The 22631-nt window shown below is 44.4% G+C and overlaps 4 protein-coding genes across 6 annotated transcripts; 2 read left to right on the forward strand and 2 right to left on the reverse strand.

Annotated features, from left to right (window-relative positions):
* Positions 1 to 1160: 1160 nt before the first annotated feature.
* Positions 1161 to 9183, reverse strand: LOC112894298 (SAC3 family protein A-like). Of its 3 annotated transcripts, none has more exons than XM_025961955.1 (12): positions 8978 to 9183; positions 7271 to 8035; positions 5836 to 6318; positions 5411 to 5509; positions 4799 to 4902; positions 4261 to 4435; positions 3777 to 4127; positions 3516 to 3575; positions 2395 to 2525; positions 2096 to 2226; positions 1750 to 1976; positions 1161 to 1664 (listed from the first exon to the last, which is right to left on the reverse strand). In XM_025961955.1, the coding sequence occupies exons 3-12, from the start codon at positions 6022 to 6024 to the stop codon at positions 1566 to 1568; spliced, it is 1566 nt and encodes a 521-aa protein (XP_025817740.1). In that variant the 5' UTR covers positions 6025 to 6318; positions 7271 to 8035; positions 8978 to 9183; the 3' UTR covers positions 1161 to 1565. The 3 variants fall into 3 exon arrangements, with proteins under 3 accessions (XP_025817740.1, XP_025817741.1, XP_025817743.1); XM_025961956.1 differs by lacking the exon at positions 8978 to 9183 and having other exon boundaries at positions 7271 to 7633; positions 7727 to 7868; XM_025961958.1 differs by lacking the exon at positions 8978 to 9183 and having other exon boundaries at positions 7271 to 7643; positions 7727 to 7863.
* A 1437-nt stretch (positions 9184 to 10620) lies between these two features.
* Positions 10621 to 11156, reverse strand: LOC112891554 (histone H4). The gene has a single exon (XM_025958445.1). The coding sequence runs from the start codon at positions 11066 to 11068 to the stop codon at positions 10757 to 10759; it is 312 nt and encodes a 103-aa protein (XP_025814230.1). The 5' UTR covers positions 11069 to 11156; the 3' UTR covers positions 10621 to 10756.
* Positions 11157 to 12959: 1803 nt separating this feature from the next.
* On the forward strand, positions 12960 to 15865 carry LOC112891743 (protein NETWORKED 2A-like). Its single transcript, XM_025958686.1, has 2 exons — positions 12960 to 13092; positions 13353 to 15865. Exons 1-2 carry the CDS (start codon positions 12999 to 13001, stop codon positions 15863 to 15865), a joined length of 2607 nt encoding a protein of 868 aa, XP_025814471.1. The 5' UTR covers positions 12960 to 12998.
* A 4140-nt stretch (positions 15866 to 20005) lies between these two features.
* Positions 20006 to 21595, forward strand: LOC112894861. The gene is made up of 3 exons (XM_025962688.1): positions 20006 to 20515; positions 20615 to 20788; positions 20892 to 21595. Exons 1-3 carry the CDS (start codon positions 20060 to 20062, stop codon positions 21312 to 21314), a joined length of 1053 nt encoding a protein of 350 aa, XP_025818473.1. The 5' UTR covers positions 20006 to 20059; the 3' UTR covers positions 21315 to 21595.
* Positions 21596 to 22631: the final 1036 nt, after the last annotated feature.

The raw sequence follows: 22631 nt of genomic DNA on the forward strand, positions 1-22631 counted from the left end.
CTGAGGTGTATTCTCCGACTATCTTTTTTAGACCGCTTGAAGACTTGGGACCGTAAATTTTGGCACCTTTTGGTGGTAGGATCAAAAGGTAGGGAAAGACGCTGAAATGGCATTTTCATAGCTCATGGTTTGCCCTCAACTTTACATTAGAGATTGTAGGCACATCGATACATATCAACGTTGTGATATGCCACCTGAAAATAATGTTCGACACTTTCCATCCATATCAACGTTGTGCCAGTGCATCTGAGAATAATGTTCGGCACTTTTCATCAACCAAGGACAATGTTCCTGTGATGTCAGTTGGATCACTGACACGTGGCCCCAGCCCCCACGATGTAGGGAAGTTACTAGAAAGAATCGCAACAAATTCTTAAAAACATCACCATCCGTTGTGGTGTGTATCTTGAAAATTCCATGACATCTATGCTTAGCATGTAGTAACAAGACAAAAAATTTAGCAAGTGAAACTGGGCGATAACTAACACCCCCTATTGCATAAATGTATCTCGTTCTCGACATGGCACGATATGCAAGACGCGAAAACGTTCTGTACACTTCATCCTGCTGAAACTCTGAGAATATAACAAAAATGAAAAGACCTTTTACACCAAATTTATCGGGTTTTGTTCACTTCTGCTCGTATTAAGCTTGAAATTTTTACCGCAGCTTGTCCAAAAAACAGCATACATATAAATACAGATGGACCATTTACCAATTACCATAATAATCTTGTAAACTAAAATCGATCAACAATCTCAGAAATGATAAATATAAAGTAGTACTACAAAGCTGCCACTTAGCAGCCACGAGGACTCACTACTGACGCTATTTATGGTGGTGAACTACAAGCTAACTCCAAAAGCTTCACAGATGACCTTACTGAGTCTAGCTAGTATTAAGAAACCCAGATCTTCGTTTTCTTTTACAGAGAAAATGAACAAATTTGAGGACAATAATATCATCCTTTTCAAGTTCCTATTTACTATTTTCTGTAATCTGTGACGAATTAGAGATGTTAGAACAGGGGCGGAGCCAGGTCCCGGGCTGGGCGTGCTGCAGCCCGGGTCCTTGGCCAAACAAATCAATGGTAAATCACAAAAAAGTTGATGGACTAAGCTCTAGTTTTAGCAATTTTATGTTAGAATCATCGGGATGTGTACGGAAATGTATAATACATTGAACTGATTTGAACACATTTTTCAACAACATATACACTTGAGGTCTGGATGGCAAAGTATTAACAGACTGGCACAATACCACCCAACATAACTCTGGGCATGCCATTGATCTCAATTAAACGATCATATAGAACTCAGATGGATGCAGACTAACACGAATCGCCAGCCATAAAACAGTGTCAGAGCACAATGTGAGGTGAGACTACGAGAAAGTCACCTACTTGCATGTATTCTGTCCTGGACACCTACTTGTTTCATGTGACAGTAATTTTTTTTTTCCATCTAACAAAAGGTAACTCTACTGGTCTTGGCGACATGCATTTGTGCAGCACCTCCAAAGACCAGTGCAAAAGAAGGGGGCAGAGTGGCGCTCACCAGGATATCTTATGATACTCGTGCCAAAAAATCATCAACAGCAAGAGATGCATCACCATGAGAAACAGCGTTCTCAGGTTCCGGCATGTATAAAGAAGTAGAAGAAACCTGTCAAAAGTAGTACAAAAGCATTGTGCTGTTTCAAAAATTACTACGTAACAAACACAGTGTGCGAGCTTGGTCCAAGGTTTACCTTTGTGTCTATCTGCACTTCTCCATTATTATCTACTGAAAGAACAGCACCATGTGCTTTTAACCATTTCTTGAATTCTTCCAGTCCATCAGCTCCATTAGTCTCACAAACTTCATCAATTCCCACAAATCCTAAAACCTGTGCGGCGTATCTGATTGGTACAGTTGGGCGATATGATTTCGACATGCATTTTATAGCCTCAAAGCGCATTCGTTCCACATAGAGGTCTGTAATCCAAGAGCACAACAGAATACGTACTAATGTATGTGTGATTGAAAGAGAGACAGCTGAAGTCTGAAGAGGACAACAGATATGTATGTATGCGCCTGAGAAAGATCATCTTTACCCATAAGACATGAGGTTAAGTTGGGTGCCACCTTGTATAATTTGAAAAACAGAACATAGTTGCCAGACGAGACAGCAGAAACTTCAAGGGCATGCTTGACAGTAGCGTCTTTCTTGGCTTCCTTTGGCAAGCTGAGAGCAAGAGATGCATCAAGGGCTCAGGTAACAATAAAATTAACAAAATCATATATCCTCCTATTATGCAGTGGTAGAGCCAAGATTTAGGGAACAGATACAAGAGTTACACGGCTCTGCCACTGCTATTGCAACCTTCATGATTTTACTATGCAAGAGAGATACCTTGCCATCGATGAAAGCAAATCTCTTTTGCTATTAGAGTGCAGCATGACACATAGCAAGTTGTAAGCTGAGAATTCAAGGTTACAGCCTCTGAGTCCTCCTGCATAAAACCTCTTTAGCTGAGACTGGCACTGCAAGAGTTGTCAAGAAAGTAGTTAGCTGTTATTTTCTTATTTATTTAGACACAGTTAAGAGATACCTCAACAAGTCAAACAACCAGGATTTCAGTTACAATTTAAATACAAACTTTGAATTCGACGGTGTCTTGACTGGGATAACTTTACACGGCCAGTTGCCACCCAAAATCACTGCTCATCAGTTTGAATTAGAAATCAATAATAGCGTCTTAGTATCTTAGTATACAGTTGCTTGTAGTAGCAGGTATTCCCTCTGGCTCTTTGATAAGGCATGTAATGTTTCCATTTTGTTACAAAGTATAATGTGTGCTTCTGAATTTATCGATGTTTTTCCCAGTTTGCACTTATTGCATATTATCGCCCCAGCATTTATAAGTAGTATCTTACTATTCTTTTATTTCCAGTATATTTAAGTAAGAAATAGCAATCCGCTCCCCTCCCTCTCTCTCTCACTTAGAATCGTACGTTGAAATAGGAGTAACACACCCTTGGTCCTAAATACACTGAAAGTTTAGCACTTAACTGAGTCGCAGATATGAGGACGCAAAAGAAAAGAGCAGACCTCATATTCCTCGTGAGTTGTGTGGGCCTTGTGGGCAGCCTCCCTCCCACTAGTCATGATTCCTAAGTTCCTAACACACTGCCTCAGCAGTCCTCCAACCACCTCCCACCCCTTATGACACATGCTAGGTCGCACTTTAAACTTACAGTGTAGGACTATTTCACCACGACTACACACCAACTACGGGATCCAAGCATGCCGCATGTTACACAATATAGCATAAAGACTTTGTTTGTGTATGCACCATGCCACCATTATGTTTTTATACATAATGGGTGATTACTAGCAAGATTAGTAGACAAGCATCACCTTAATCGTCAACATCCTTATTTTCTTTCCCTTCAGATAGTAGAATAGCACAAGGCACATGGTCTTTTTACTTATTCAAGCAATAAAATAAATCAGAACAAGAAAGGCAAAACCTGACTATATTCAGGTAAATCTCCAGATTGAATAGCTAAACGTGCATGGGTTTCATAAACCTGAAACAAGAAGTAAAAAGTTATAAAGGAAACAAATATACAGGGCTCAAATTATGTCCTCAAGAAAAGTCAAATGGAGGACATGATTCAACATTAACTTAATATTCTTTTTGTGGCTAAATACTAAAAACAACGGAATAGATAAATAAACAATGCAACGAATCATTTTTTTTCAAGGAAAATAGTAAGGGAGACCCATACTCTAGATAATAAGCATCTCATTATTAAACACCACAATCCAGTATATATGTTGGCTGTGGCATCATTATCTGGTAGAGAACTTCCAGATTTTGATGGCACATCTTGACTCCGTTCAAAACGCTTAGATCTATGCTCCCGTCGTTTCTTTTCCTCAGGTGAATTTGCTAGTGTGATTGAACTGGAGTAATATTTCATTAAATCCTGCTCCTTACTACTGTCACTTGAGGCATTTCCATTTTCAGTTAGACTTGCACCACCACCAGTTCGCTGCTTTTTAGTAGTACTCTGACTGCATTGACTAAAAGGAACTTGGCGGGATTGGACAAACTTCCTGAGATCCCAACTGTTACTCTGCAATTTATTCCCCAGAAAAGAATTCGGGCATAAAAATAAGAACAGGGAGATAGCTACATTCAAAGCTGTAATTTCCAAAAAATAATAGGATAAAACCATGAAAGTAATATGAAGCAGCCCAAAGGTTTACCGTTCTTTTGGTTGGTTCCAAACTACTGCAGATATTACTCTTTGCAGATTCTTTAGGAACTTCCACATTGTTAGTAACCTTTTCCTCTGCAACAGGCTCCCACCTACTTTTTGTACGTCTACTAGGACGACTCCTTGATGATGAAAAAGAAAAGGGACTTAAATCCGTCCCAGTGCTGCCAAAGAACCAAAAAGAAAATAAAGGTTAGCTAATTGAAATATGCTCTGTTTCGGAGAGCTTGTGGTTCTGCCTAAAACCACTGCAAGCTAAGTCCATGCATACTGAACAAAACAAAAGCTCTAACCATTTACGTAATTATAAACTAATATCCCTGCGATCTGCTTAAGAAAGAAGCATTTGGGGATTTGGAATTTAAACATCCAGATTATACATATTGATCTGCATTAAGCATCCCCAAAGTATATTACTAGTGAGGGCATAACACAATCATATCATTTACTGGTTACTACAGTCTTATACCATACAGCAGAATTTAGTTGCACCTAATAGAAAAAATATGGAAGAAAGACCTGCACACCTAGTCATATTGGCGCCTGCAGTAATTTCTGGCAAATTTAATAGTGGTTCAATGTCCCAGTTCTTCGTATGAAGGGTCCCATCAGCAGTTGCTTTTGTGATTATCTGAAGTTATCAAAACTAAAAGGAGTTGTAAGTTAACAGACTCCATATAAAAGTTGATAGAATAGGATGGAAAACAGTGGGATACATAATTTAAATTAACTCCAGGGTTGAAATGTAAAGACACTCGTTTGCCCCTTATGCACAAATTCCATAGTTGCACAGGAAAACTTACATTGTTAATCACCTGCTCACAGCTAACCAAAATGAAAAAAATGATCTAGTTTTTTCTCATGAACCGATGGCCGCATTTATAATACGTTGGCATATCCAGTCCAATAGATGTTTATAGATTTTGGTTTGCAAAACTTCTGTTTTTTTATCATCAGAGGCATTTTTCCTGTCAGCCTCTATCAATTGCTATCAGTGGTGCACTCGTGCTATTAGTCTGTTAGAGACCCAGATCGTTTGTACGCAAATAGCTAACAGCAAACATACTGAACCGAAGTAACAATATAGCTAAATGGAAAGCACACTAAAGCGAAAAAAATATATAATGAAATTACTTAACCTCTTTTAAGATTCTTCGGCTGGCAGTCCTTTGGGCATCATCCTTGCAATGGGCAAGATTCCGTTCAACATAAGTACGCAGTGAAACAGGGAAAGATCCCTGAACAGGGAAAGATTCCGTTCAACATAGGTTGATGAATAAAAAGGTACATGTTATGCATATTGACATATTACATAACTTATTCCTTGAAGATCTATAGGGGCCAGGACTGTACAGTTCTAATATCAAAATTTCAAGAGTTTTCACCAGTAGCATTCCAATTTTGTAATAAATGGTTTTTAGAGTGAGTCTCTGTGTCTAATGAGGGAGGATTCAGCTTAGATGCATGATCATATAGCACCATCTGTGCACAGCAAAATTAACTTACCATTAACCTTAGCTGTATGGTCATATCAGCGAAAAAAAATGAAATAAATGGAACCTACCGTCACCTGCATTACTGCTTCAGAACCTTCTTGTGCAGCCTTCACATCATTCTTGGGCATTGAAACACAAACATAAGCAGGTTTCAGTGATGAATTAGCTTCTAAATTTGACTCATCCATTTTGGGCATTCCTATTGGAAGACTTGGGGCTATTCGAGGATTTATTGGGATCTGTACTTTGTTTACCATGTGAACATTTGATGTCCCAGAATCCTGACAAGGCGCCTGAGAGTTTTCAGAAACACGATTGACTGAAGAAACATTTGAGCTTGAAACATGTAAATGCAAAGCCTTTTGTTGATCAGCTTGGTTACTTAGCGGTAGCTGATTACAATTTGCAGAGCTATGCTGGAATGCTGAGCTGGCATACTGGTTATGAAGCGTTGGGATACCTGCTATGTTGTTAACATACTGGTTTTGAAGCACTGGGGCGACTTGGGCCTTGGGGCCATACTGGTTTTGATATCCTTGAATGTCCGCCGCCTGGAAAAATTGGATGGTTAGAATTTGGCAAAACCAGAATGAAACCTTGACCAACATGATATAGCATAAATAACAAACATAGATACGGTCTCATTTGAAAAAAAAGAAGTAATTATCATAGTCATAGAAGCAAATTCGATGAAATGCAACTAAGCCAATTACAGTCGGTCGGAACTTTTATGTTTTAGAATCCAAAATACCATGGTTCCATGGGCCAAGACAAAGATGAAGTTTCTAACAGACTCAAGAGAAAGTGGTGTATCCATCGCACAAATGCAATCTTTCAATGAGCCAGAAGAATCATCAAAGAAGAACTCCTAAGTAAAGTTTTACAGAACAATAACTTCTAGGGAAGCTAGAAATGTGCTAGAAGTGCAAGCCAAAAGAAGATTTATGCAAGACTCTCTTCTTGCAGAAAAGGGCAACCAAGCAAAGAAATTTGAAGGACCAGATGAGGAAGAAACTGATTTGAGACAGCCATATTATATGTGCGGCAGACAGAATGCCATAGACGATTGCCTTGGTGTGGCAAAAATTAAGTTAGGTTGCACATATGCAGTCAAATAAAGCTAAGCATACAGAATAATCCCCCAGGACAAGCTGCATGGAGTTCCAGGAGCCTTTGCGTGCAAAAAGGAAACAGCAAACTGATAATAATTCTATAATCACTTAACAAATCAAAACCAGCATGAGTTATGGCAGGAATATTTGTAGATTGCATGTATTCCGTGATATGAAAAATCCACTGAATGAAAATGAGCCAAGGGGTTGTGGTTACATTCCAGTGTCCCAAACAGGGCCTAACAAGGTATATGCAACAGAAAAGAAAACTGGGGGTAGCACATGATCAGATGACAGCCCTTTGTCTAAAAGGACAGTTGAGAGTTGAGTTGACCCCTTGTGCACTGCTCTAAGCATTAAAAGCAAAGCAAAGGGGCACGATACATTTTACCTGTGCAGGAGGTGCAACAGTATTACCAGAACCACTCCTCCACGAAGTAGTGCCTGGTGGAGGTGGCTGGTTGCTGGGATGTACATAATCAGGACCAATGGTAGCAGCCTTTGCAACAGAAGCAGTGCTACCAGCAACTGCAAGACCACCTGAAGTCTGTGCAGACTGATCATAATAATAAGGCCATTGGTTGTACTGATGTTGATAGTGGACAGAGCTTGCGGGTAGTGAACTAGAACTCTGGGCTACATTACTATCTGGGGTGTAACTCTGATATGATTGGGCATGATTATTCACAGAGCTTCCATCACCCCAGGCATTGTTTTGATGATAATAATAGTTGCTCGTTGATCCTGGTGCAGTCTGATGAGTACTAGAATTATAATATATGTTACTTGTAGGACCAACATAAGATCCTGAATTCTGAAACGAAGTTAAGAGACTGGTAAGCAGCACCTGGATGTTGACCTACTCCTTGTTGAACAGAGGAATCATTTTGTGCTTGTAGATAGTTATAGTAATAGTTTGGATATTGGGCAGCATTGTAGTCATGTTGAACCGATGTCGAGCAAGGCACATAAGAATTAGCAGATTGAACCACATGAGGCTCGCAGTTTGTCACGCTTTGAGTAGCTCCTGAAACTGATATATCCCTCTGGGGATCATAGTAAAGTGCATTTTGGTTTATACTATCCATCAAATAATTCAAGGAAGTCCCAATCGAAGAAGACCAAGAATGATGACCAGCAGCTCCAAGTTCCTGCCCTGTTTATTTAGGATTAACAACCAGAGAAACTATTGTCAGATCGATGTCACTTTATATTAACAAAACAAAATAGCATCAATAGAAAACAGTGATTCTGGCGGAACAAGACAGCAATTAGGTAAAAAAATATGAAGCCCAGTTTTATGGTGGAAGCACGGAAGTCACCACAAAGGCATTACTTGATAGTAGCTTACCATAGGACCATGAGAAGTAATAACCAACCATTATGACTAGTTTATACTTTGAAGACAAGGACCAGGAGGCATGTGCCAACAAAGATTTGTATGCAGCCATGAAGAATTGTTTATTTGCTATTATAATATGTGAACAGCCCTCAAAAATTGTAACAGAGCTAACTAATGTTAGTATAAGATACAATCTGACACTGACTTACGGTCTCAGAACACACCAAGGATATAAGATTGTTGCTGTGCAAACATGTTTAATGGAGCCAGTGAAATCCTTCAGTCGTTATCATTATTAATCATAAGCGCATGTAACCATGGTAGAAGTGACTCGTAGGCGATGTTGCATAGTTAGTTAGGACCCTGCAGTAAACTTTATTCTTAATAGAAAATGGGCATCTCCCTCTAATATTCTCAAAAAGCTAACTAAGGACAGGATAGCGATTGCAGTTAAATTACACTACAATCCAAGCACGCAACCACTAAATATAGAAGTGAAATAGACGAAGGACAAAAAAAAATTCAGTCTAGCTAGATAATGCCGAACTAAGCAATATTTGAGTTGTATTCAAGTGTCAGTAATTCTAAAGGCAAATTCTACTCCTCTCTTGTTTAGAGATTACTCTAGAACCTTGGTATTCTTATCTAAGAGCAGATCATATTAGCAAACTGTAAAAACAGCAAGTAAAGACGAAGATAATGCCATGCATCTAGCAGACTAGCACCAATCAACAAGCTGTATGTCTCACCAAGTACCTCGTCAGATGAAGAGCGGCTGGAGCACCACAGCCTAGCACTACCAGCGATGCTTGACTGTAGGTGGCTAACAGGACCTCGGCGGGAGCATCGGGCGCTCGGCGGCGGGAGATTTGGTTTAGAGACGCAATGGGGAAGGAAATTGAGAGGAGGCGGCGAACAGAGGTGTCGGAGGAACGGAGGAGACGGTCGCGTGCGTACGCACGCGTTCGGGTTGCTGCGAAGTGCGAACGAGAGCTTCTGGGATGGGCTGGCCTACTGGGCTAAGACATGAGAATGGGCCGAGTACCAGTAGCGCACTAGCGCCGTATTTTCCCAGCAAAAAACTCCTACCGCCAAGCGAACGAGCAGAAGCAACTACACCGCTTGTGCAGGCCCCCGTCAATTCCTTTTGAGTTTCGGTCTTGCAGTCAGATCAATCAACATTGCGATCCAAACGCGATCCAAACCCGCGGCGAACAATCAGTTCATCACAGACAACTCCAGAAAGCGGGGCACAGCAGCGAATGACCAAAATGCTGTAGCGAGCCAGGGGCAGCGGAAACATTACCACGGCCGGCTCGTCGTCGGATCCGCCCCCCGCGCGGCCGCGGCCTGGAGCTCCAGATGTCGAGCTGGAACCCTAGCAAAGCCCTCGGAAGAGGAGAGACGCCCAATCGGCGCCAGTACGGGCACCTGGGGCAGATCGGACGGAGGCGCCCGCCGGAGAAGGCACGAGGAACGCACGACGATTTGCTTGTCTCGTGATTGGGTTGGATAGGGCGCGGTGGCGCGGCGGTCTGAGAAGTGAAGAAATTTGGAGGGGGCGGAGGCGGGATGCAGTAGCTTGGCGTGGGCGTTGCGGTTTTTATTTCATTTCCGTTTGGCGTTGGGGAAAGTACAGGAGAGGACAGCTCGCCGCTCGGGGACGAGACTTACCTGACGTGCTCTCTGGTCACTGACGCGTGGGTCCGGGCCCCGGCGAGCCGTGAGGAGGAAGAAGGGCTCGATCGCATCTGTTTATGCAGTGGGCTCGTGAATAGCAGGGTAGTCAATGGGCCCAACTTTGACCGTTGTACATAATTTGCCAAATTATTTTTCAACAAATATTGGCCAAATTCCCAAATTCAAATGACCTAGTAATCCGTTTTTCCATCATACAATGTGTCTGAAATATCATAGTCCGAGAGCATCCTTCGATTCGAATCAAGGAACTGGTGCACGAACTGACGGTCTGTTTGCTTTTGCTACTGATGACAGCGCGGCTCAACCACTCGTGTCAACCAGGACAGTCAGATGAAAAGGAGGCAAATGTTCTGAAGAAAAATGGCTGGTTTTGTTATTCACAACCAACCCAGATGGCCAAATTTCAGAAAGCGAAACATTCGCGAGATCCCAGCAGGCAACAAGATAGGCAAAAGACAGTCGATCGTAACAATCCGAATCTAGAGAACGCCGAGCAAGCAAAACCCCGAAAAGCAATTCAAGATTTCAAGTGAATTAACCCGTCGTACAGATGAGGTATGATGCGAATCCACATCATAACACGGCAAGGCACCGGATTCATATATCAGAAGTTCAGAACAGATAGCAAATGCAGGTGAACTTTGCAATACAACTTCACATACTACTACTTGACCACGGCTCTAGAATGATCCAAGCCGCCAACCAACAATAATTAGCACTACTGATAAGCCTACGAAAACAGAGCATATGGACCAGAACACTCTCGCCTCCTCCACGATTTCTTGACCGCGACCCAAGACTTTTGGCACGGCCACCGGGCGGCGGCGGCGCCCCTCAGCCGCCGAATCCGTAGAGGGTGCGGCCCTGGCGCTTGAGCGCGTAGACGACGTCCATGGCGGTGACGGTCTTGCGGCGGGCGTGCTCCGTGTAGGTGACGGCGTCGCGGATGACGTTCTCGAGGAAGATCTTGAGCACGCCGCGGGTCTCCTCGTAGATGAGCCCGGAGATGCGCTTCACGCCGCCCCTCCTCGCCAGCCTCCGGATCGCTGGCTTCGTGATGCCCTGGATGTTGTCGCGGAGGACCTTGCGGTGACGCTTCGCGCCGCCCTTGCCCAGCCCCTTGCCGCCCTTGCCGCGCCCAGACATGGTCGCTCGCTCGCTCGAACTCGGAGAGGTTGGGCAATTGGGGGATTTTGGGGTGGGATTTGGCCGGGAGAGAGAGATGAGTGCGGTGAGACGAAGGGGAATCCGATACTTAAAGGGCGAGCGGTGGGGTGCGGAGGCAGGCTGCGCCGTTCGATGGGCCGGAGACGGACGGGTGGGATCGGAAATTGGGTTGATGCCGCGGATCGCTGACGTGGATCGCGGCGCGGATTGGTGAGTTGGCGAGCGGGGCGGGGTCGAATTCGTGGTTTGGCGCCCAAGTTGAATTTGTTTTGCTCAAAGTTTTAGCGGTATTATGCAGCAATTGCTCTCTGGTTGGCGGGAGGGTGAAAACGTGATTAGTTCTGATGACGATGTTTTAGGCGGGATTATTTTCTTGCGAAGCCGATTTTTAGGGTTGTTGTTTGGTTAAATCCTTGCATGTGAAGCGCTCTGTATGTAATATATTTATACCGGCTTAAAAAATTGTTGCAAAATTGTAAAGGTCTGGACGAATATCTGGGAATGGAAACATTTCTTTGTAGAAATATTGTTTGAAACAATGGTTTTGTGTTTTTCTCCGTCTTATGTGTACTTTTGAACATAACCTGAAACAAAGTGTATGATGTCTACCTTTCAAACCAGTTTAGGTGCAAATTGTGTTAGAAACGTTGTTTGTAAGTTATAAGCGGATTTTACATAATGTATGATTAAGTATAGAGCGAAAAATTGTATCATGACAAATTTTAATCAATGTTAAATGAAATTTTTCTTTCCGGTGTCGAAACATCTAACCATTACAAGAGAAACATCCAATTTCATCAATAGCTGAATATCCTTTGAAGTTTTAGTCAACTAAAGGGCCATTTGGGAGGGTTTCACCTAAAACGGCTTCACTAGTGAAGCCAAAGCCGGTGAAGCGAAAAAAAAAATTCACCGGCTTCTAGTTCATTTTAGTGTAGGCTTATAAAATAGTTTCACGCTACAGTATCTAAATCAGGTGAAGCTGAAGCCAAAATAAATCCTGCCAAATATTGAAATAAAAATTATCGACCTATCGTCTATGTACATGGTTATAAACAGCTATCAAAGTATTCTCACTTATTGTATATTTCGATCCATCTTTGAACTTCCACGACACTACGTACTTACGGCTTTATGTTTGCTTCATCATGTGCCCATTACGATCATAGGGTGGACAAAATATTAAAAGATAGTCTTTTCGTTCGTCATATTTAATCTTTTTATCCGCATACAACAATCATTTGTTTCATATGTGCAATAGTCAAAGATAATTGTCTTATATCAAAAAAATTTTAAAAATACTCCAAATATAGCCACGTATGATTTGAAAATTTCGTTGTGGAAAATATTATAATAAAATCGAAATTTAATCTAGACCCTCGGTTTGGAATTTATGATTTTTTAAATTTTCAACCTCTCTTACGTATGGAGTAATATTATCACCTGATTTTATCCTTTTATTTTTTTGACATGTCGCTATTATTGGATTATGCATGCGCTGCATGTGCTAATGATTGTGGCAGGGTGGATATATTTTTTTTGCATGCCCTGCATGTCTGCTCGGCTACTTCAGGTCACAATAAGGAAATTTTCGCCTGGAATGACGCGTAACCGCCCCCGCTCCTCACGACCCGCCTAGAACCACCCGCCCCCCCGCGCGCGGCAGGAAGCCAACCCACGGCAGCGCACTTGTCCCGCGACCCCCCTATCTCGCCGTGGCTTTCTCCACGGCCACCGTCTTGCCTCTTCTCGCCCAGGGGCTCTCCCCGCCCCGTCCCGACACCCACCCCGTGATCATGCAGCGCAAATAGTGGTAGCAGTAGTATCATCCGTACTAGAGGAAGGTTAGGCCGAATAGAGGAAAGAGGAGGACGGGATAAGGAGGTGACGACGGAGGTAGCAGACCGCGATGCTGCGGCGCGCGGCGAGCAACGCCTACTCGTGGTGGTGGGCGAGCCACATCCGCAGCACGCAGTCCAAATGGCTCGACAGCAATCTTCAAGGTAGTAATCTTGCCTGCACATTGCTCAACCTCCACATAATACACGAACATATCACAAATCATGACCTACAATCTGTGGCATAATTGTTGGCGCAACAATGCTTTCGCTAGAATTACAGCTTTGTTTGCTCATGCGGCCAATTTTCTCAGTATTATATTTTTAAACATGAAATCGCTGTCCAGAAATGATGTGGCATTTTCTATATCAATGGGCATTTTTTTTCTTAGAATTGTTCAACATGTCTTGCACTGTCTTTGCAGAGATGGAAACGAGGGTGAAGGCCATGATCAAACTCATAGAAATAGATGCTGACACTTTCGCAAGGAAAGCGGAGCTTTACTTCAAGAACAGACCTGAGCTTGTAAGCCTTGTTGAGGAGACATATAGATCTTACCAGGCGCTCGCCGATCGATGTGATCGGATATCAGGGGAGCTCCACAAGTCAAACCACACCATAGCAACCGCGTTCCCAGAGCAAGTCCAACTCTCGCTACAAAATGACAATGGTGATGGATTCCCGAAAGGCATCACAGGGATCAATATCAACAGAGGTACTAGTCCAGCTCCAAAGAGGGCACCGACACACAGAAGGATTAGCTCTCAGATGAGCAAAGAGAAGGCACAAGAAGCAATCGAGAGGCTACAGAAGGAAATTTTGGTGTTGCAGACGGAGAAAGAGTTCTTCAAGAGCTCTTATGAATCTTCACTGAATAAATACTTGGATATTGAAAGAAGGGCATCAGAGATGCAAGAGGAGGTCTGGAGCTTGCAAGAGACTTTTAGTACCAGTGCAGTTATTGAAGACAATGAAGCCCGAGCTTTGATGGCTGCACGGGCCCTTATTTCTTGTGAGGACACACTGGTTAACTTGCGAGGTCAGCAAAAGCGATCGTCTCAACAGGCAAGAACAGAGTCCGAACGAGTCATAGACGCAAAAACTATGCTAAAAACTTTCAAGAGTGAATGTGGGCACCCTGATAATCAAAAGGAACTAAGTGATCGTCAATATGTAGTGAGCAGCTCTCCACATCCATCTACAGAGGATAATGACACCATTCCGCAAGTCCGCAGGCTTGAGCTGCAAGAGATAAGCCAAAAGGTCAAACAGCAGTTTGAGTCGCGCTCAGAGGCATCTGTTGTGCATCTAGCAGGAAAGGTCGATGAGTTTGTGGATAGGGTGATTGAGCTAGAAATTGCAGCTTCGTCGCATAATGCTCAAATCAATAGAATGAGAGCTGAGGCGGATGAGCTGCATAAGCGCGTCAATAGTTTGGAGGAAGAGAAGGAAGCTTTAGTTGGTGATTCCAGCAAGTTGTCTGAGAGGTTGAAGCAAATCGAGGAGGTATTGCAAACAATTCAGAGGATTGAGAAGTCTGTGCACAGTGAAAATGAAAATATTCACAAACAATTGAATGAAGCATGCAACAATCTTAGTAATTTTGTGGAGAAGTTGGATACTCCTCTAAGCGAAGAAATTCTTGATTCATCTGAAGATTCTAAAGGAGTTGCTTCTCAAGAAGATACAGATAAGCCTGACACACTCTCTGAGCCATTACAAGCTGATTCAGGAACTGCAGGTAAATCGATGGATGAAGACTCGTTGGACTCATTTGATATCTCTAGTGAGACGCACGAAGAAGAGGCAGATGGCACCTTAGGGTGGCAGCAACTAGTTTTGAATGGGCTGGAGGGAAAGGATAAAATCCTCCTAAAAGATTATGCATCCATCCTTCGGAACTACAAAGATACAAAGAAACAACTTTCAGAAATTGAGAAGAAAAATCGAGAATATCATCTTGAGGCTATGACAGAACTGAAGGAGTTAAAGAGTGCCAACGCAACAAAAGATGATGAGATTCGCTCTCTTAGGCGAATGTTAAGCTCATTACAGACCAAGTTCAACACTTCTCCACTTCAGTGTGCTGAGAAGTCTGAAGAATCACCCAAAGCAAACACATCCAAAGCAAACATTGATCGTAATCTTGAAGACAAAGAGATTGGTGCATTAGAAGAATACATGAAAAATTGCCAAGATGAAGAACCACCTCTTTCTTCGTTAGAAGAGAAATTCAGAGACGAAATTAGTAGAATATTGGAGGAAAGCTTGGACTTCTGGTTGAGGTTCAGTACATCGTACCGATATATGCAGAAATTCCAAAGTTCATTTGATAAAGCGAAAGTTGAACTGGATAGACTTACTGATCCAAAAGCTCAGGAGGGCATAGACCCTGGTTCTGCTAGTCAGTCTGCCAGAAAACAAGAGTCAACTGCCCTTGAAAAGACATTTCGTGACCTTAGTACTGATTTACAAGTTTGGTTGGAAAAGAATGTGCTGTTACAAGGGGAGCTAGAGAGTAGATTCTCTTCGCTATGCAGCATACAAGAGGAGATATCAAGGATCACAACGGTGGATGAAACCAATGAAGCTCACTTTACCCCTTTCCAAGCTGCAAAGTTCCAAGGTGAGGTGAGTAATATGAAGCAAGAAAATAACAAGGTCACCAAAGAGCTACAAGCCGGGATTGACCATGTAAGGGGCCTCCAAGTGGAGATTGGGAGGGCTCTTTTGAAGCTCAAAGACAATATCGAACTATCCATTGGGAGAAGCAACCGAGCACAACAGAACTTCAGATCACTGTCAGTGAAGGCTGGGGTACCTTTACGAACTTTCTTATTTGGTTCTAAACCGAAAAAACCATCGTTATTTTCATGTATGCCTGCAATGCCGAAGCCGGTTTATGACATGAAGCCAAAGCCAGGGCTTTTTAGATAAGACTGGTTAGATTGTCAGCTATTTTTTTCCTTTTGTTTGATATGAGTGTTCTTTTCAGGAAACATGCTAGTTGCGATTGAATGTCGTGTCTTTGTAGGATTTAAGACCGTAGAGGATCATGTAATCAACTTTTTTTGTCCTTACTTTGACCTGTCATTTATGTGTAATCTGTACATCCTTACTGCTAGAGTACTAGAGGAATCTGACATGCGAATGTATCAGTGCCAACACTCACTTATGCCATTATTGTGACTTTTGGGTGAGATGGTGTTGAAATGTGTTCAGTTGAAAACTTATATTTTAAGATCTAACATGGATTTGTTATTTGCTACCAACTAGAAAAAAGTAGTGGTGCAACTATTTGCAAGTTGACCATCATCTTTGAGGAAGTTTGGTCTTGTACTCTTGTTACTGCATTGTACTGGCTTGTCCATCAAATATTGCTCTCAGTGGCTTCCTTCTCCATTTTCAGGTTCTTTTAGGTAATTAGTTATCATGGATGGAATACACAGGCTCTGCATGTAGTCAAATCAAATATCTAGTTACTCTTTCAGAACAACACTCACGGCTGTTAGAGTGAAGCTACACATAATATTCCTGTCATTCCTCATTCCTGATGGTGACATCATCATTATCCATTTATCTGATGACCTTTCCAGGCAGGATTTGGAGAAGCTTCATGTTCTCATTGATTTTGCTTTCAGGTGACAGTGCCATTTTGCATGCAGGGGCATCCATGAAGTAGCAGTGTTAGACATAAGTGTGCGAAAGCTTCATCGTGTTTCGTTGACCTCTAGTCCAAACTTAGATTTGTGCCCTGATTGTTTCTGTTAACATCAGTAAAATAAGTTGTGTTTCTTCTGCAACTGAAATGGCACTTGTTATGGTGGATGAGGGAGTAGGAATAGCGTAGGCGCTCGACGGAGGTCGAGCCTCGCCGCCCCGGAGCTGAGGAGGAACATGAGCACGATAGCTTTTGGGGAAAACAGATTACTTGATGTTCCTGATTACAACCCTGGCTTATATACTGCCAGATGATTCACGTGCCCTGTTTTCAAGCCAAAAAAACTAGCAAACCAATCTAGAGTCCAAAATGCTCACTAAATCCCCATTCTAACAACCGAAGCAACTAATCTTGAAGCAAATCAAAACAACTAGATAACTTGGCAGCCGGCCAATCTCTGCGCTTCATACGCTCTTCGTGGCTGTAGGCTTTCATCCTTTTGAAAGCTGAGGCTGGAACTCTTTTTCCTTAATCCAAAAAAATATCGCCCATATGTGCGGCCCCACATAACAGCACTACTATGTGTTTCTTGTATTACTTTATTTCTTATTTAACAATTTTGCAGGCTTTTCTGTTCCATTAAGGAACAAAGAGATGACTGATTCTATCATTTAAGGAATATTAACATGGCTCAGATGAGTTTGGTAAGTTCTTTTTTTTAAGAAAGGTAAGTTCAATTCATTTGTGATGCATTTGAAGAAACTTTTGATACAAGATTAAGTGCCATCGGACTTCTGTGTAATCTTCAGAAAATAATAGTTCATCTAGTGTCTCACTAATAAAATAACCCAGAAGTTTTAAGTGTGTGCATCGATTGTACTCATTCGCCACCTTAAATGTATATTCCAGTAACCCTTCCAATAAAATGGGAAAGAAAGAAAGAAAATATCAAAGTAAGGCCTACTCTGCATCAGAATTTGCATTGGCGAATTTCCATTTGCATTAATAATTGAATATGCCATTCCAAAAGGATAAAAGTTATCAAACTAATAAGTTGAGCTGTTGGAGAAAGCATCTCAAATGTCCAATCTTGATGGATAGTAATGTGCTTACCAACTTAAGCCTTTTTAATAGCAGGATGTATTTGGTTAGAGCATGCATTTTAAATCATATCTGAACATGTAACAGTTCATGTATTAGTAAATCCAATGAACGGTAGAAAAACTTGGAGCTTACGAGAGGGCATGTTATAGAGAGATAATTAGCATTGAATCAGGTGGAAATGCAGCAGTTAATCTAAACCAGTAAAAAAGTATTCTACGCGAGCAGCCACATAGAGTGAGAGCTTACTATGAGAATGGGAAAAAAAATGTATAAGGTAGCCCACTATACGTACTGCTGCCCCATGCACGTTTTGCCTCATCGTGAGGAAACAATCTAGTTATTTCCTCTCTGTCTTAACAGGCATGCTCAGTGTTTCTTCTACTTCAAGAGATAAGTGGTGAGGTATCTCCTTTTTTGCTGGTCCAATGCAAACTGTGTAACATTGAGACCTACAAGATCTTTGACAACGACGCATATCTTTCATATCAAACTGTACTGGAATAATTCAGGAAAGCATCTCTTGTTCGTCTAACACTGGCACTATGTCTTATGGGGCTACATGAACCTTTGTTCTGCAGTACCACCGGGACCTTACTGTACTGAATGATGATAAGGGCTGCCTGGCAAAGATCAAGCTGCTTCAGTGTTAAGCTTAGCCGAATCGAAATTGAAGGTTGGATGGAGTCCAAGCTGCATATCTTTGTCCGACTACAGTAAGCATTCTACACCTTTCGTCGCATGCTGCATTTCGGGTTCGCACTCCTGTATTCACAGTGAGTGTATCTGATTGGCATATCGACAATGAAGTCAACACAGGGTCTGTGCGAGTCAACGGCTATAACAGTTCTCTGTTTGACATCTGCTGTCAAAAGTTTCTCAAGTGGCGCTATATGATTGGGCAACACGACCTCCTTTTTCTCCGTAAGCTCATCGGAAGGTTGTTGACTTGTTAAGGTCGCGTTCTCTAATCTTATTGTCAAAGACCATCTTAATCATATTATTAACTGCAGTGGAAACACAAAATTACTGTCAACTTAACTTCAGACGACGGTCGGCAGATGAAAAATATCTTTCCGTAAGCCGAGGCTCAGTACCCTATTGATCCCATTTTATATGGAAAGGGACACTGCATCAAGCTGCTTGCTTTTGTTAATCGGCGTATACTTAGTTGGAGCATATTCGCTAGCTGTGATTCTAATTGTTAATGTGAGAATGACCTTCTTTTTTATCAAAGGGCTAGAATATGTCTCTTTTGTTTTGAAGGCAAAGCATCCGGCTTCCAATAGCACCTTCAATTCATATATAGAAGGACAAAACAACTTGTCTAGGAACTGCTGCCCTATGCCTCATGATGCAGCAGTACAAGAGTGCGTTTGATGCTCTTCAGTGTAGTAGACTCTACTAGACAAGCTTACAATGGTCGAAATGCAATGGATATGTGAAGTTCTTAGTAAACATGAGAATAAAGTTACAAAGTCTGACCACCGGTAAAACTGTCGCTCGCCGCACTTTTGGAACAATGTTGTGATATATATAATGCCCAACCATCCCCGGCCCCCTCGTTCTTAGCCCTTGGATTCTACGTGGACGGCTCGGCATCTTCGCCATGGCTTACTACAAATGGATATATGTTGTACTGCATCTTTCGGCTGCTTTACTATATGCGCAATGTTTCATGACAAGAGATCGGATGGTTCAAATCACTCGATGATGCCTCACACATAGTTACACCCTATATATATATATATATTGCGTGCATCTATGGGTTTTTTTTATCGAATACGCAAGAGAGTGGATGCATCTACGGGTTGTGTTTGGTTTGTGAATTGTGACCAGGTATGTATGCCCAAGCTAGCTAGCCAAGCTAAACTTTAGCACATTTGATCAATTTTTAGCCACTAGGTTGTGTGTCAAAATTTGAACCAAATTTAGCTTGGTTGCCACTCTCTTTGAGCACCCTAGTTATTTTAGTAGACAAAGTTAGTCACGGCCGCCTACATTTTGACCAAAATTTGGCCATGCCAAAGTTTGGTTTGGCTAGTAGGTGCACACCCATCATGTTTCATAGTTCCTACCTTGAAATGGTACAATACAATGTACTACTGTTGAAGATCGATCTGACTGCTCAGACACATCCCCAGGAGCAGTACAATCATACTGCTGCCACAGAATCTGATAAGATTTTTAGATTTAGAGGTGACCCCGCCGCCACCTTTCAGCGCACAGCGCCCTGCACTACCAGCAGGGCACACGGCAAGCCTCCCACTTCTTATAGCGCCCCCCCTCCTCTCAGAGGTCAGAGCTCCCCCAAACCACAGTCCGCGCAAAGTCCCAAGCCTTTTTTTCTCACGTCCAAAAGCGAAGCCATGTACCGTCACTCCTCCGCCGCCGCCTCCTCCTCGTCGGCGCCCTCCTACAGCGACGCCCTCATGCACCACCACGCGGCGGCGAGCTTCCCCGCCGCGCTGTCCGTCACCGTCCCGGCCCAGATCCCCCGCGGCGCCGCGGCGGGGTACCTCGACGGCAATGTTGGCGCGTTCTCGTCGCCGCCGTCGTCCTGCTACTCCTCGTCGCTGCCTGCTTCGTCCTACTACAACAGCATCCAGAGGAGCATCAGCTCCCACTCGCTCCCGATGCACATCCAGCTCGCCGACGTGTCCTTCGGCGGCGGCAGCAATGGCTTCTTGTCGCCGTCCTCCCCGTCCCCGCACCAGCTGCCGCTACCGCCGCTCTCGTCCTCCCCGTCCTCTTCCTCCGGCGACCTCTTCGAGTTCACCTCGTCGTGCCCCGTCCGCCGCGTCTTCAGCACCGGCGACCTCCAGGTACTGCCTCATGCATATAAACAACCATGGCACGCAACAATTCAGAGCTGCATGCATGGGAATCGGAAAATGAACTCTGCTGCGCTGACAATGAAACAGGGGATGAACGGGTCGTCGCCGCCACGGCCGGTGCCGTCGGGCGACGGCTGCGGCCAAGAGGGAGGCGGGCCGTTCTCGCAGAAGGTCGGGCGGTACAGCGCCGAGGAAAGGAAAGAGCGGATCGAGCGCTACCGCGTGAAACGGCATCAGAGGAACTTCAACAAGAAGATCACTGTAAGAATCGATCGCATCTCCTCTGCAAATGCTTTGCTCTCTCGCACTCTTTTTTCTCGTTTCTGTTAGCTAACGTCCGGTCACTCGCTGGTTTCTTGATCAGTACGCGTGCAGGAAGACGCTGGCCGACAGCCGGCCGCGGGTGAAGGGCCGGTTCGCGAGGAACGGCGAGCCCGAGGCGGAGGCCGACGAGCGCGAGGCGTCGGACATCAGCTACGAGTACTGCTGCGGCCACAACGAACTCAGCAACGGCAACAACACCTACAGCGGCGGCGCCGGCGCCGGCGCCGGCTGCTACGACAGCAGTCACTACAGGCTGCTGGACGGCGTCGGCAGCAACGGCGCCGTCTCGGCATTCAGCGGCGCCGGCGACAATGGCGAGTGGTGGTGGCGGGCGCCTGGTGCCGCCGCCGCCGCCGCGGCCGACGATGCGCAGCGGCTGCAGCGGCAGGTCGGCTTCGACGAGGAGGACGAGCTCTGGGCGACCCTCGGCGACATGCTGTCGGTGCACCAGCTGGCGTCCTAGGCCGGCCGCGCGCCTGCACCTAGCAGGCCAGGGTCACCTGTCACTACTAGCCAGGCAGCCAGGCAGGGCGACGGGACGAGCGCGGCGCTGGTGGCCGGTGGGGTCCGGCGCGCGCGCGAGCACTGAGGCTCGATCAGGGGCGCAGCGGCAGTGCGGTGCGGGTGAGAGGTCGGGCCGGCCGGGGTGGCGTCGTTGACCTTCCCTAGTGTATGCATGAATCATGATTGATTTGCCTTGTAACTTTTAGCCGGAAACATCATGAAGCAACCAAAAAAAAAAGTTCAAAACAGACTTCCCGTCTCATGTGAGACTGACAGCAGCTCGATCGTGCTCCGTGATTTTCGAGTTGCTTCCACAAAGCAGCTCGGTTTAGCCTGAATTCGTTCTTACTTCTCAGTGCTCCCTGCACCCTGCAGGTGCAAAGATCTAAGCAGGCAGGTAGCTTCCGTGACCAGCTCGTTCTTGCTTGTCTTTCTCGCACGCACGCACCCAATCTGCACCACACTTGTTTAAGACTTCGAGCACTCTGTGGTTTATGGAGCACATCATCTGAACCGTCAGTGACACGACGTGACAAGTCATGTCCTCATGGCAGCGTGATTGCTCGCCGGCCTACCTCCCTCCCAAAAACCAAACCCGTGTGGGCTGCGACTTCTCCCGCTGTTGCGGGAGATCGATGGCATGGCAGGTGGCGTCGACGGAGGCGGATGGTCAAAGGGGGAGGGCGGGGGTGGAGATCGCTGTTGCGGCGGCGTGAGCGCGAGCGCCGGGCGAGGCGTCCGTGACGCGCAACCATCTCGTCCGGCTTTCCGGAGGGTCGGGTTCGATCGATCACTTCATCAATGGCCGTCTCGAGGATGTTCGACCGATCCCATTGGCCTGCCGGCGAACACGTGATCGGCAGCTCGGCTTCAGCGGGAGTCGCCGCGAGATGGGATGGGATGGGAGGGCTGTTCGGTAAGGGTCGTGTCGATCGGCGACTCTGAATATGTGTTGGGTGGGGCCAATAATTTGGGTTATCAACGATGTGCTTGCCATCTGAAAAAAACTCGCGAACTCACCTTCCCAGCGATCCAATCCGATGTGCCGTGCCAGTTGAAATACAGATAGATAGTCAGTCGGCAGTACGGAAATACGCCCTGTGCTTGCTTGAGGATGACACCCCCTGATTCTTGCGTTTTAGTCCTTTCTTATGTCCCTAGAAGGCAATGGGAATCATATGTGGAAAAAGATCGAGAAGGAAATTGTACATCACATTTTTCAGTCAAGATAAGCTGAAAGTTATGCATCACAACCATATTACTCCGCAGGGCAAAA

This window comes from Panicum hallii, chromosome 5, assembly GCF_002211085.1.
Source record: "Panicum hallii strain FIL2 chromosome 5, PHallii_v3.1, whole genome shotgun sequence".
Classification (NCBI taxonomy): domain Eukaryota; kingdom Viridiplantae; phylum Streptophyta; class Magnoliopsida; order Poales; family Poaceae; genus Panicum; species Panicum hallii.

Coding starts and splice junctions, on each gene's coding strand:
- LOC112894298 (XM_025961955.1), bottom strand. CDS start 6,024: ATGGTAAACAAAGTACAGATCCCAATAAATCCTCGAATAGCCCCAAGT. Junction 5,510..5,835: donor AAGCAGTAATGCAGGTGACG/GTAGGTTCCATT, acceptor TTCCCTGTTCAG/GGATCTTTCCCTGTTTCACT. Junction 2,526..3,515: donor ATTTACCTGAATATAGTCAG/GTTTTGCCTTTC, acceptor CAACTCTTGCAG/TGCCAGTCTCAGCTAAAGAG.
- LOC112891554 (XM_025958445.1), bottom strand. CDS start 11,068: ATGTCTGGGCGCGGCAAGGGCGGCAAGGGGCTGGGCAAGGGCGGCGCG.
- LOC112891743 (XM_025958686.1), top strand. CDS start 12,999: ATGCTGCGGCGCGCGGCGAGCAACGCCTACTCGTGGTGGTGGGCGAGC. Junction 13,093..13,352: donor GCTCGACAGCAATCTTCAAG/GTAGTAATCTTG, acceptor CTGTCTTTGCAG/AGATGGAAACGAGGGTGAAG.
- LOC112894861 (XM_025962688.1), top strand. CDS start 20,060: ATGTACCGTCACTCCTCCGCCGCCGCCTCCTCCTCGTCGGCGCCCTCC. Junction 20,516..20,614: donor TCAGCACCGGCGACCTCCAG/GTACTGCCTCAT, acceptor ACAATGAAACAG/GGGATGAACGGGTCGTCGCC. Junction 20,789..20,891: donor ACTTCAACAAGAAGATCACT/GTAAGAATCGAT, acceptor TTTCTTGATCAG/TACGCGTGCAGGAAGACGCT.